Source organism: Abramis brama, assembly GCF_963993115.1.
Source record: "Abramis brama genome assembly, chromosome: 8".
NCBI lineage: Eukaryota > Metazoa > Chordata > Actinopteri > Cypriniformes > Leuciscidae > Abramis > Abramis brama.
In genome coordinates, this window is record NC_139970.1 from 29,994,732 (window position 1) to 30,009,666 (window position 14,935).

The 14,935-nt window shown below is 37.5% G+C and overlaps 1 protein-coding gene across 7 annotated transcripts in view; it reads right to left on the reverse strand.

The window, feature by feature from the left end:
- The window catches only part of abi3bpa (ABI family, member 3 (NESH) binding protein a), a 22,324-nt gene extending 8,175 nt beyond the window's left edge, over positions 1 to 14,149 (reverse strand). Inside the window, exons 1-11 of one of the 7 annotated variants that reach the window (XM_084121792.1) lie at positions 13,847 to 14,149; positions 8,544 to 8,723; positions 8,401 to 8,469; positions 7,224 to 7,356; positions 6,223 to 6,404; positions 5,343 to 5,389; positions 5,211 to 5,256; positions 5,047 to 5,124; positions 2,332 to 3,876; positions 1,782 to 1,856; positions 1,141 to 1,296 (exon numbers count right to left, since the gene is read on the reverse strand). In XM_084121792.1, coding sequence (XP_083977918.1) covers positions 1,141 to 1,296; positions 1,782 to 1,856; positions 2,332 to 3,876; positions 5,047 to 5,124; positions 5,211 to 5,256; positions 5,343 to 5,389; positions 6,223 to 6,404; positions 7,224 to 7,356; positions 8,401 to 8,469; positions 8,544 to 8,723; positions 13,847 to 13,919 — 2,584 coding nt within the window. In that variant the 5' untranslated portion in view covers positions 13,920 to 14,149. The remainder of the gene's footprint in view (positions 1 to 1,140; positions 1,297 to 1,781; positions 1,857 to 2,331; positions 3,877 to 5,046; positions 5,125 to 5,210; positions 5,257 to 5,342; positions 5,390 to 6,222; positions 6,405 to 7,223; positions 7,357 to 8,400; positions 8,470 to 8,543; positions 8,724 to 13,846) is intronic. The other 6 variants (XM_084121793.1, XM_084121795.1, XM_084121794.1 and 3 more) reach the window with 6 other exon arrangements.
- Positions 14,150 to 14,935: the final 786 nt, after the last annotated feature.

Here is a 14,935-nt window from a genome sequence, read left to right on the forward strand (position 1 = left end):
ATCTGGTGACTGTGGGGGGCATTGTCATGTTCAAGAAACCAATTTGAAATGATTCGAGCTTTGTGACATGGTGCATTATCCTGCTGGAAGTAACCATCAGAGGATGGGTACATGGTGGTCATAAAGGGATAGACATGGTCAGAAACAATGCTCAGGTAGGCCGTGGCATTTAAACGATGCCCAGTTGGCACTAAGGGGCCTAAAGTGTGCCAAGAAAACATCCCCCACACCATTACACCACCACCACCAGCCTGCACAGTGGTAACAAGGCATGATGGATCCATGTTCTCATTCTGTTTACGCCAAATTCTGACTCTACCATCTGAATGTCTCAACAGAAATCGAGACTCATCAGACCAGGCAACATTTTTCCAGTCTTCAACTGTCCAATTTTGGTGAGCTTGTGCAAATTGTAGCCTCTTTTTCCTATTTGTAGTGGAGATGAGTGGTACCCGGTGGGGTCTTCTGCTGTTGTAGCCCATCCGCCTCAAGGTTGTGTGTGTGTTGTGGCTTCATAAAGGCTTTGCTGCATACCTCGGTTATAACGAGTGGTTATTTCAGTCAAAGTTGCTCTTCTATCAGCTTGAATCAGTCGGCCCATTCTCCTCTGACCTCTAGCATCAACAAGGCATTTTCGCCCACAGGACTGCCGCATACTGGATGTTTTTCCCTTTTCACACCATTCTTTGTAAACCCAAATGGTTGTGCGTGAAAATCCCAGTAACTGAGCAGATTGTGAAATACTCAGACCGGCCCATCTGGCACCAACAACCATGCCACGCTCAAAATTGCTTAAATCACCTTTCTTTCCCATTCTGACATTCAGTTTGGAGTTCAGGAGATTGTCTTGACCAGGACCACACCCCTAAATGCATTGAAGTAACTGCCATGTGATTGGTTGATTAGATAATTGCATTAATGAGAAATTGAACAGGTGTTCCTAATAATCCTTTAGGTGAGTGTATATACATATATATATATATATATAAAAAACTAAATTAATGACAGAATGAATTAATTAATGAAAGTAAGGGTAGATCTTTGGAAGCATGAAAGGAAAGCTGAACAGTTAAAGGCCCCAATTAAAAGAAAAACTGTCTTTGTGTTAGTGTCAATGTGAAGACCGCCAATGTTTTATACCCCTTTTCCTGTTGAGAGTTGAGTTACGAAACACAGGGGGTGGCCTGAAAGTCTTTGTAGGGGGAATCAGAGGGAAACGACCATGAGGCCTCAGTCTCTGTGTAACATTTCGTGCCAAGGGGCGGGACACCGAAGAGTTACGGAAGTTACCTCTGCCTAGATAAACACAAACACAGTCAGTGATGGGAAAGAGAACATGATTAAAGATTATGGCAACAGAATTGTTGACTGACTGAATGGGGTGACTGACTGTGTCTGGGAAGCTCACAAAAGAGCACCAGCTATCCAAAAACAGAAGCCAACAAATCTAGAAGCGAAGATGGTGTGAAATGGTGTGCGCAGCATTATGACAGTGGCAGTGTTTTTAAGAGTGGATGAAATAGTCAGGCATTTGAGTTGAACGCATGGCATGGTAATGTGAGAGTTGGTGCCGTAGGTGATGGTTTAAAGACGATTGAGGGGAAGTGGTGGGGTTGTTTCAGCTCTAGTGAGGTGGTAATAGCATTGCCCAGCAGGATGACGTTTGGAAGTGGTGGTGACAATCACAACGATACTGTGTACAATGAAGATATATGTGGTTAATACGGACAGGTGACAAACAGCACAGTTAGAAGGAGTAAAACTGGAGCTGACATCATTACCATCATTCCTATTAGCCACCTCATTTGTAAGTGTCGGCAGTGATAGTAGCTGTTCGTCCTTTGGCTGGGAACTAGCTGACATACAGAGGCAGACTGACATAAGTCTCATACAAAGGTAAAAATATTGTAATGATAATGTTCTCAGAAGATCCCTGACCAATAGCTTTTAGCCTGTCTAGATTATCCATGCTGTTAAAGGAATTTCTGGCACCAATAATTAAAAAGAAGGCATAAGAATGAATAAAAAACATCAAAGAACTTCTTAAAACAACGGGTGTCCAATCCTGCTCCTGGAAGGCCAATGTCCTTCACCAATGTCCTACCCCAACACACTTGCCTGGAAGTTTCTAGTAATCCTGAAGACCTTAATTAGTTGATTCAGGTGTTTACTTTATTTAGGATAGGAGCTAAACTCTGCAGGATAGTGGCCCTCCAGGTGCAGGATTGGACACCCCTGTCTTAAACGATACATTTTAGTTTGCCAGATTGCTAGAATTCAATTTACTAGAACTAATATTTTTCTATACTATATGTCTAGGGGAGAAGTTACCCTCTGGTGGACCTGGTTGACTCGTCCTCACTGTTACCTTCTCCGCCACAGGTGAGTTTTGAATAGCATTGGATTTGATGAAAGCAGTTTTAGGTGTCAAGTTTAGTGGTTTTTTTTGGGTACCTGGCAACTGTTCTTCAGGGTTAAGTGGTTGGTTTTCAACCTGGTAATATGTTTTGGGGTTGAATTTGGCAGTGCTAGCTTGCTGTTTTGTAGTTGTGGAATGTTGTGTTGTGGTGGTGGGTTGGGGCTGGTACCAAAAAGTGAGTGGATATATAGGGTGTGGAGTCAGTTCCTGTACATTTTCGGTAAGAGGCAAATCTTCAGTTGTGGTAATTTGGGATACAGAATATTCTTCAGGGATAGATGGATCAGTGCTACATCTAAGAGGCAAATCTTCAGTTGTGGTAATTTGGAATACAGAATATTCTTCAGGGATAGATGGATCAGTGCTAAATCTAAGAGGCAAATCTTCAGTTGTGGTAATTTGGGATACAGAATATTCTTCAGGGATAGATGGATCAGTGCTAAATCTAAGAGGCAAATCTTCAGTTGTGGTAATTTGGGATGCAGAATATTCTTCAGCGATAGATGGATCAGTGCTAAATCTAAGAGGCAAATCTTCAGTTGTGGTAATTTGGGATACAGAATATTCTTCAGGGATAGATGGATCAGTGCTAAATCTAAGAGGCAAATCTTCAGTTGTGGTAATATGGGATGCAGAATGTTCTTCAGGGATAGATGGATTAGTGCTAAATACTGGTTGCCTGATGAAATCGGTAGTCTGCCGTGACACTAATCCATTCTGAATGTTTGCTAAAGTTGTGGGTGAATTCAAAGCTGTGTTTGTTGGATAATGGACATTTGTAGACCAATTCGGTGTTGTTGTTGGTTTGTTGTTTGGCTGTTCAGAATGTGTGATTGTACTGGACTGGTAATAGGAAGTGGATTTTGAGAAAGTGTGAGTGGTTCGGTGTTTGGACGTGCCTTGTGTACGTTGGGTTGAGCTCAACCGATGCAGCTTGGTACTGGGCTGAATTTTCCTTGTATGGAGACTCTCTTGAGTTATGGTGTCTTGTTTCTTAGATGGGTAGGGATGTTCCTGGACAGTGCTTGTGGTGTGTTGTTGGGTTTGGTGAAGTGGTGGTTTGGTTGTAGATGAACTAGGTGTTGTTTCACTAAACTGTTGGGCTGTACTCAGTAGCTGTTTGGCTGTATATGGTTGAACTTTAACTGAGATGTGTGTTTTGATGGTATATTTTTGGGTTCTAGTGGGAGGTGTTTGGGTTGTGCTGGTTTGTAGTTTGGTTGTGGAAGGTTCTGGCTGAGTTGTCGTAGGTCGATGTGGGGTTAAACTAGTATGCTGCTCTGTGTGAGGATCTGTTTGGGTAGTGCTAGGGTGACTGGTGGGGTTTTGAGTTCGAACTGTGCTTGTGGTTTTTGGCGTGGCCAGGAAGATAGGTGTGTCAGTGGAACTAAGGGCCTCATTCAAGCCAGGTTGATCATCAGCAGCTGTTGTGGGATTTTCCACCCCTATTAATGAAACTGTAGAAACAGACACAATATTTATGACAAACATGCAAAGAAAATGGCACAGTTCAAGTACAAAAACAGAAATAAGAAGGCACTGATGTCCATTTGTTGATAATGAGATGTAGATCTCATACAACAGAAGTAAAAAGAAGTTTTTATGTTTTAATTTAAATGAATTTGTATAGAAGATATGTAATTATAGTCATTAGTTGAATTTCGTTTTCTTAAATGCATGTTTTTTTTTAACTGCCCAATGCCAAGTCAGCTACCAAAAAGAAGGGCAATACAATGCTAAAAAACATTTCCTTCAATTTGTCCCTCTCTCAGGAAAGTCTAATCTGGCACACAGAATTTTGATAAATGTGAAGGAGATTTATTTGGAATTTATCTTGAAAACTGTGACGGGGACCCACTGCATGTGAAGTCCAAGAGGTCCAATTAAAACAATTCAGGTCACAGACATAAAACAGAGGAATTTGGTTTAGTTTGTTTTACATAGATGCATAATTAATATGAGTTAACGCAGGTGTGCTTGATTTGTTTAGCGTTTAAAGTTGTCTAAACATTTAAAGCTGGAAAAGCAGTGAGAATTTTTTTGTCATTTTAGTTATAGGCCTAATGTTGTTTTATGAAGAAAACCAGGTGTGTAGTTGAAAAAACAATTCATTGTTTTGTAAGAGAGGTAAATGTGACCTTTTCACATGCAAGAAGAGGATAGTTATAGAAATAATTACTTATCATAGAGGAAAAAATGTAGCTATTGAAAACAAGACAATGGAAAACACAGTTTTGAAAATATATGACAACAAATAGTTAAAAGAGTTTAAACAGCAAGAGACAATGTAGAGCAATTTATATGTATACTGTGTATATCTCCCTTTTGACACATTTTTTGGCTAATTTTAGACATATTAACACAAAATTGGGTAAGAATGCACAATGGTCCCATTTATTTCTGAGATGATAACTGGAGGTCTATATATACATGCTACGTAGTGAGGTAATGTGGCAACAAGGCATCATACAACCTTTTTAATTGTTGCATACTGATTACAAGCAATAATAAATAGTAGGTAGTATGCAGTAAATACTGTGCAGAATGGTGTGTGTGAATTATGCCTGTATTCCATTCTGCTAATGTAATATTATGCTTGGCTTCAAAGGTGAGAGAGTGTCATTTACCTGAAGTTTTCCATGGCTTTGGAAGGCCAGTGTGTTTGAGGAGAGGAGCTGCTCTTGTCTGGGTAATGATGTTTGAGACTAGAAAGTGGCAGGAAAATTCATTACGTATTTATTCATTACTCATATCAGTGACTGTGTTTAGGATGGAAAAAGAAGTCTTTAACCTGGCACTGGAGGCAACAGTGATGGTTGGCTTGCTAAGACTGGCTTCTGTTTAAAAAAAACATCCAAGGTTAACAAAAGAGAGAGAAAAGGAGAATAAAAGGTCTGTCCCTACAGCACAGCTATATACTTACTTTAACCTTCGCCTGGATCAGTTCATTAAATGGCTCTATTATTTGATCTGTATTTTTTGAGGAAAAAATACAGTTACTTATCAGTTACAGTACATTTCATTTAAGTATCAGTTTTGTGTCAGATATTGTTGACTCAATAAGGGTCTATAAAATTAATGTAAATAGTAGATGTAGTTGTAGATAGCACAGCTCAGAATCTGAAGAGAAATATAGCATATTAAAATCTATGACTCACATGAGACACATAAGAAACATGAGATTCCTAAAGTCTTTTTCTCAGAAGAAATATACTGAGAAACACAAGACTTAAAGGGTTAGTTCACCCAAAAATTCTGTCATTAATTACTCACCCTCATGTCGTTCCAAAGCCGTAAGACCTTCGTTCAACTTCAGAGCACAAATAAAGATCTTTTTGATGAAATCTGAGAGCTTTCTTTCGATCCCTCCAAATTTGGACTAAACCGCTCAATTTATATGGATTATTTTTAAAATCTCTTTATGAACTTTTTTAAGCATCAAAGTGGTAGTTGCGTAGCTGTCAATGGAGAGTACAGAACTGTCTCAGATTTCATCAAAAAGATCTTCATTTGTGTTCTGAAGATGAACGAAAGTCTTACGGGTTTGGAACGACATGAGGGTGAGTAATTAATGACAGAATTTTCATTTTTGGGTGAACTATCCCTTCAAACAAAAGTCTCCATGCCTCTCCATTTAATATAATTGCTATCTAGGGCAAACAACTGAGATATTGAAGTTATCTCAATTTTGATTATTCATTTCCTCAAGTATTCTTAGTATAAAATTGTGAATATTGTAAAGAGGTTTTTTTACAGCCATATAGAGTGAGACAAAATGGATGATGATCTGTAGTGGGACACACCAGCTGTGTTATGGGTGACTGGTGGGCTCCAGGCTCCACTGTTTGTGTCAGTGTCTGGTCGGACCTCAAACTCATAAAGAGCATCTGGTTTGAGGTTGTCGATGACTGTGCTGGTGGATGGACAGGTCTGGTAGTTCCAGGTATTGCTGGGTTCCTTCTCTCTGTAGCGCACTGTGAACTGTCTGAGAGGAGACAAAAAAGGAAAACCAGACTCTAGAAACTATAACTTAATTTAAAATGGCAGTATTAACAGGCAAATGAGAATTTTGATATGGCACTAATTGGCAAAACCCAGATTTTAAAAATGTATGCCCCTTTTTTTTCCTAGTTATTTCTCTCTCTCTCTCTCTCTCTGCTAGGTTTTTATGGAGTTGGAGAACAAATTGGTTGTTTTGTAGAGGGCTGAAGTCAAGCTTTCCTTTCCACTAACTTGTCCAAGGAAGGAGAGTGTGTGTGGGTCAGGTTTTGCCTACATTGTGCAGACCATATGTCCTCACAAGGACAGTCAAACTGAAGTCAGCTGCATTGCAGCGATCAGCCAACAGTATCTATGAGCAACATGACTTAATAAACATACTAACTCGAGATAGAAAACATCATTAGTTAAGTACAAATACAAAAGATGGAAAGTCTCCACCATAATAGAAAAATAACTCAAATTCTTTTTCTTTTCTTTTTTCGCCCAGACATCTGTTAATTTTATTACTCCCTTTTTCTTTTTTTACTGTTTTTGGTACTGTTTCGTTTATTAAAGTTGTTTTGTTGTTTCTGTTCTTCTGTTGTTTTGCCCCTTGATGTGTGTGATCAAAGTGTCTGGTTGTTTGTGGACCACATGGGCATCTACACACATGGTCCTATACCTGCTCTGTGTCTCCTGTCAGTAAAATAATTGCACATCTTGAAAGACGGTCAACAACATTAAATCGGATTAAATCCAGTCATCCAGATAACACCCACACGGTTCATGGACATACGCACAGACGCGTTAGGAAGACACATACCCTTCATCAATACAGTCCTCTAGAACGGAATCCATGAATGAGCTGGATAGTAGTGTCCCCCAGGACACCAGCACCGACGACTGTGTCACCGAGCCGATCACAACGTTTAATGGTTTTTCTAGATCCACTTTCCCTGGAGGTCACAAGACAGTAATCAGCTCAAATTTAGTGCATACTAATGGCCAAAAAATATGGACACTTAATGTAGTTTTTTAACAGTTGCGAAGTTCTTATTCCAATGGTGAACGTAATTTCACCATGTGCAACATGTTCCTGCATCAACATCTTTTTTTATTCACTTAAACAATAATAATTTGGTTAATTACAGTGACAATGAATGAAGAACTACAGCCTATTAATATACTAACAATGTAGAGACTACAATACATTAACTATGAATTAACTATAAATGAATAGTTTAGTAAGTACTTTATTACTGTACACTTATTATAAAGTGTCACAGTATAAGTAGGGAAATTGGGACGCAGTAATGTCATTTACTATATCGATTCTTCAAATGCCTTATTCATTCAGGATAAAGACAAAACAGCTTTGACTTCGTTTAGAACAATTTTCATCAGAAAAGCAAAAATAGACTAAGTTATTGACTTTGACTCAATATTGACTTCTCAAACTGTTGTATAAAAGCAAATCTAATGCAATGACATTCTTTTTAAGTGTGGTTTATGTGTACAAATAGTTTTTGGGGCCACTGCATGTGCAGATGTTGTTTGTAAATTGTTCTTAAATTTCATTTGTGGTACCGTGTTGTGGTCAACAACTGGTTTTTGATGGCCGATATATAATTAATATTTAATAAATTAGAAATAAATATGAAAATAAATGTAAAAAACAAAATCTTTAATGCTTCTATTTTAGATGGCAATTGATTCTGCAATCCTATTACAGTCCTTTTTTACAAATAAAGTAATTGTTTAAAAATATATTAATATATTAATAAAAAGGAAGTAAACACTGTAATGGCACTCAGTAATCAAGTAAATTTGTGCGCACTGGTAATCATGTTTTTTCCAATAAAGACAAGGTAACACTAATTTTACATACGACACATAGTGAAAATGGCATGAATATGACATAGTGGGCAACATAGCACAGCATATTTTAAAATCAGGGATCGGCTTTGGCGATATATTGGCTGACCTACCGTGTTTCTTACCTGTGCATTGTTTCTTAGGTTCCTCAGGTTTCTTTGATTGTACCGCAATCAGATATTTGGGCTCAGCATCTAGAAAAAAAGAGGAGAATCAGTTGAAATAAACAACAAACTCTATGAAAGAGGGCTAAAGAGAAAGACGGTACCTATCTCAGTCTCAAAGGGTTGTCCATCCTCAGGCAGATAAATTAATTGTTTGGAAAGCATGCTACTGCCATAGCCCAGGATATATCCCTCCAGTCTGCTGTCCACGTGGGGCCGAATGAACTTGAATACAATGGTGTCTCCAACAGCGCTGATACGCACCCTCATGTTTTGTTTTTGCTCTAGGATTCCAATACACAGGAAAAGTGATGTCAGATTCAGTTCAGTCCCTTACATTTTCATAATGACTTCAGCTAGGGATATTAGAAGTCATGTGACTATCTACAACGTTTCTGCCAAGAGATTTGGAATAACAATCAGTCCAGTGTCAGATTTTCCTCTTTCCAAAAGCTACGCTTCTACAGTGTAACTGAAAGTGTTTTGGTCATGCGCCCATGCACTTGCCGGCAGCGATGTCTCCCACACAAACATCATGTTCTGCCGTTAAAATTACCTAGTTTTGCAAACTATGACAACAAAACACAAACATGTATAATAATCCCAGTGCAGGACCCCTGTGGTCTGTTTCTCATAAATGTGTGGTGCGTTTCTGAAGAATGAATGATGAAACAGTGTCCTATGCCAGAGAAAGTGGTTACTGCTGTGAGGGAAACCCCTGGCATTGAGCACAGAGCTCCAGATCACACAAACAACCCATTTATTACATCAGAGCTGGTTTCTGTATCACTCCCAGAGGAATCAGCAGATAAACTGCTGTGTTTCAGAGAAATGTCAGAAACCTTGTGTGGGTGTAACGTGAGAAAACACTTGTTGCATCCATAGAATATGAAACTGAAGAATGATTTCTCCTAGACGGCAGTGAGAATAAATGGAAAACAAATTAAGACTTCTCCTGCTTCTCGCATATTTCTCCTTTAGAGTTTCAGAAGATGTCATAGATTTGCCAAGATTTTTGTCAAGAAAAAACTTTTTGCTATCAAAAGTCTGAGATTTCATCATGAGCTTAAACATTTCTCATCAAATTCTTCCAAAACCAAATTATCAGAGCTACACTACCATTCAAAAGTTTGGAGTTGATCATATGTTTTCATGTTTTTGAAAGGTCTTACCAAGGGAGCATTTGTTTGAAGGAAAAAAACAGTGATATTGTGAAGTATTATTACCATTAACATTTTTTAAAATGTTTTAAAATGTAGTTTATACTTTATATAAGAAATTTACTTAAAAAAGGAATAAAGCTAAACTTTCCAGCAACCATTAGTCCAGTCTTTAGTGTAACATGCTCCTTCAGAAATCATTCTAATATGCGATTTTTGTCCCTGATTGACAGCTAAGCAACTACCACTTTGACACTTCAAGATTGTAAAACTAATCCATATGAATTGACTGGTTTAGTCCAAATTTTATGAAGAGACACAATCGCTTTATACACTGAACAGATTTAATTTAGACTTTTATTCACATATAAACATTCATCAGTTGTGGTAAATGGAAGCTCAAGCATGTCCGCTTGACGTGCAAGAACCAATGAGGTTCATTCTTGTGTTACGCAGCACGTTTGAGCTTCTACAAGAGGTTTGTTCTCACGCGTCAAGCAGGTTCGGTTGAGCTTCTATTTATGTTCGCTGATCAATGTCATAACTCGTGTCTCTTCAGAAAATTTGGACTAAATGGCTCAATTCATATGGATTAGTTTTTACTATCTCTTTACGACTTTTTGTGGTAGTGGTAGTTGCGTAACTGTCAATGGAGAGTACAGAACTGGCTCAGATTTTGTTAAAAAATATCTTCCATTTGTCTTCATTTCTGATTGGAAGGAAAAACATAATGTTTTCATGCATGTATCATTAATGCGAATGAGTTGCTGCTCCCCACCTGTACAACTCCTTGGATACTGTTCCAAAAACTAAAATCTGTTTGGGTTTGATTATTATCTCTATCGCGGTCAAGCTCACGTGACATTACAGTTCTTCATCATCATGAAAGTATTATCTGCATGCGTTTTAAAGCCGACATGTGCCAGTATTCGGTAATACGATATGCCGATTATGAACATTCACGATATTGTTATCGTGGGCACTTCAAAATATCGCGAATATTTATTTATTACGAATCATTCAGATTTTTAGAGTGCATTTTAAGAATACTTTACCCATCAACCGTTTATAATGCACAACATCGCTGTATGCTGCGTCAAAGAGGCACGTGCACTGATGTAAACAAGCCCAACACTCACGAGAAGCGCATGGCGAAACCATAGGCGGAACCACGGTGAAGTAGATGCACTGAATGAAAATGCACATCCACTCTCTGACAGGAGATTGAGCTGATGGAACAGCAAAAATGCAGCGGTTACCCCGGTAACCCCCGTAAAGATTTAAGATTTAAGGATATTTACTTTCAAACTTAAACATTTTTATATTTTAATCTGGACTAGGCTACAACATGCCCTAGATATTGGTTGAATATTCTGATTCTTTAATGTTCAGTCACACTTTACAAAGCCTCCATTATTTAACATGAGTTAATTCGTTAGTTAACATAAACTGACAATGAAAAATAATAAAGCATTTATTAATCTTAGTTAATTTAATTTAAACATTAAATAACACTTTATTAAAATCAAAAGTTGTAACTGTATTATTTAATGGATCTGAGCTAACATGAACAAACAGTTGTATATTTTAAGTAACTTTAACAAAGAATAGCCTAATAACTTCTGTAACAAATGTAGCTATTGCTCACTGTTAATGTGTTAATGGATTAACTAACACAGGCACGTGCATGTGCACCCTTGATGCCCAAAGTCCCCTTTTGTTAAGGCAAAATTTCCTCTTGCTTTAATTAAAGGCCCTTTTGTGAAGGCCTGCCCAATCTAACTAGTAAAATTAATGAATAATAATTTAGCCATGAATAAAATGACCCACATGATGACCTTTCACATGACATTACATTGTTTTACAGTACCCTGGCATTAAATTACCCCCCAAAAAAGTAAGCACAACTGCGAGGGTGTTTCTAACGCAGAGGGAGTGATGGTACATTTAACATCTTTACTCTGCTATATAGTTCAACCTTTCTTTTTAGTAAACTTTGTGTACACAAACAATGTAGTTAATGCTCAAGTTCATGTGTAGAGCCCCTGGTGATACTTCGAGCACAGTTTTATGTTGTGTTGAGCCTTCTTAGTGTTTTAAAAATAGCGATTTTGGTGCTATCACAGAAGTGCCTCATGCACTCCCATTCAAAAGGCATTTTGACCTAAAACGAAAATACGGTCAATCTTAAAAGTGGTAGATCAACAAAAAGAGTCTAGGTTTAATTTTGGCAAGAGTTACCCTTTAAAGCAGGGCTCAGTTTCGGGAATTCTTCGCTGTATTCTCGCTTTTTGCTCGCAGGTTTCTCTCTAGAGCTCCCCCACAGCTTCGGAATAGATATTTGACAACACTGTTGTAAAAACTCGTTGGTGATTCTCAGACACCAGAGGCTAGTAGATCAACGACATCAAAGCAGATGGGACATTCTTTAAAACGTCTTCTTCATTCGGGTTCGAACAGCGTGAGGGAGCGCAATAATGACAGCATTTTAGCAGATTTCTTTTGGCCGTAAAGCAATTGTTTACATCGCGAGACCTGATATCACGCGATACTTCCTGACGCGGCGGCCGGCGACCCGCGTGCGAAACGACCACCATTCAACCCGAAATAAGTAATATAACCATTCCAATGACTCCGAAGCTGTTCAGTTAAGGTAAAAAAGTTACCTAGATCACCTTTAAATGCTCTGGCGAGGAGATAAACATGGCGGAGTGTGTACAGCTCACTCAGAGTCTATGCTAATAGGGCAGAGTCTGTCAGCAGTCGTGGGCGGGGCATGTGCAATGTGACATCACATTGCATAGAAACTACAAACGGCTTATTCTGTGACACTGCATATGATTTATGATGATTAAAAAAAGAGGAGTGGGTGGATTTTTACCATGTAAAAGTGAATTTTGCATAATAGGTCCCCTTTAAGTTTCGTGAACTATGAAGAAGCAACGTCGCCAAAAGAAAAAAATCCTTTGGAAAAGCATGTACTTTTTTGGGTTAGCGAACCTCAGTGACCTTATAAACAGATGGGTGGCCATGGGATAATTAGTCAATGTTGAGGGGCAGTCACACTACACTTTTCGTTCCATTAGCTTATATTCATACACATTTGAATGCGGGGGACAGGAAACACAAATTCAAGCGAAGAAGTTTCTCATTCCGTTGTGTTCCAAAATTCAAGTTTGGTGAACTCTGACAAGCAAATTCATATCATGAGAAGACGAGTGACCAATAGAATATTGATACGCCACAGAGTGACCTTTTAACTGAATTAAAAGAATGCAAACTTTAAATCTGCAATGTTGCTGTAAAGTAGATTGCACATTTTTCATGTATTACGGTTGAATTATGTTTTTAAAGACACCGCCATATGATGAGCAGCTCAATGCTTACTGGCATTACTTTTTTATTATATTATGCTTTATGTCTGTCTGCACAACTTGCAACAGTCAAGGGTCTTTTTACAAGCACATACAAGTCATTTTTGATATTGCACAAAGGAAACTAAAAGTAAACTAAATTAATCCACATTCAACCAACGCCCATGCACTCAGCTTTCATGAACTAAATTTTTTTAAACAACCCCACTGCACAGATTCAAGCGTTAACAGGAAACAGATATACACACAAAAGACCTGCCTCCTGATATGACCTTGTATTTGCTGCCAATAAAAGACATAAACACACACAATATTTGTTTAGCAATTTCAGCAGAATCCATTACTGACAGCCAATAAAAATTCATTCAAATGACCTTCAAATAGACTTTCAAAATATTCACTGTTAATACAATATTCACTGTTAGTATTATTTACTGATTAAACAAAAACATTATCAATGAATTCTTTCAATGTACTCATGTAAAATAGTCACAATTGCAGCAAATTATTGCATTATCCTAAACACAAATAAAAAACATTCAGAAATATTGACAACAGCTGAGCTTGCATCCTTTAACCAGCACCATGCATCCACAGCATACCAGACTTACGACTTCATAATATTACATTACATTAGGCATATGCAGTCTTTTTCCCTCTGCATGCAATACATTTTAAAAGTTGCATGGTTAAGCATTTCGATTTTTTCCCCTATTATCATTACAGGTAGAAAGAGATAAATCTGTAACACTTTATATAAACAAATGATTCATAAATATGAATTTGATTATTTGAACTGAATTGATATTGATCAAATGGTTATTGTCTGAATATGTATATTGAACTTGTCTAGAAATTGGTTTGTTTAGGTACCTCTCAGTGTGCTTGCGGAGGTCTGTCTCAGCAGCAAGATCTCGCAGAGGAAGAGGAGGAGGAAGGCTTGCATGTTGTCCTTTTTTTCCCTCAGAGAAAACACAATACAGAGCTCATATAGTCCACTCAGACCTCTTATCTTTAAACTTCTACAGTTGTTCTTTCATGAATCATATGTTTTCTCCTTGTCTTTTAAAGTGATCTCAGATCAGGTGTCAATGGACAGCCTCTGTGAGAGAAACTGTGGTATGATTTTGTGTGTTTGGAAATGGGTGTGTGTGATTGTACGACTGCACCATCTATGCTGGATTATTAACAAGAGGGAGGGACCCTATGATGTCACACTGTTGTTGGTAAACCTTTAGATAATCTCTCTCTCTCTCTCTCTCTCTCTCTCTCTATATATATATATATATATATATATACACACCATTTCGGCACTCTCTGTTTTTCTAAGCTGCATCTTTTCCTCTGCCTCACTTCAGTGTGTGTGTGTGTGTGTCTGTGAACAACTTTATTTAAAAATCATTAAGTAGTTGCTGTAAGAAATTACCAAGCAGGATTTGGGACCCTTTTTTAGAAAGAAATGCATTTGTGGTGTTCCCAAATATTTTGTATAATGTTTGTATTAATTATGCATTATTTACTTTTATTAAATATGCTTACAGAATAAAGCAAGTAAATCCATGATAAACAAATCTATTACAACTAAATTCCAAACTAAATAAAAATGCATTCTGATAATTTTTAGAGTCACATAACAAAAAGTTTTTCAAAAACCTTTACGGTATTGTTTTATTAGTTTATTAATTTTTTATTTTTATTTTATTTTTTACAATTGCTAACATTCTTCTGTCCAATCTGTAGTCACATTTTCAAAACTCTCAACACATTTAGCACAACATCCATTCATGTTCATGTTGTTTTCACACAATGCAGTTAATTAACACATTTCTAAAAAAAAATATATATATATATTTTAATTTCTTTATTGCTTAACCAATACCAAAATCATGGATTTTTCTTGAACTGTAGACTTGGTATTTAATTAACAAAATGTGGTTTGGGGCAGAAAATAAACTATTGGCT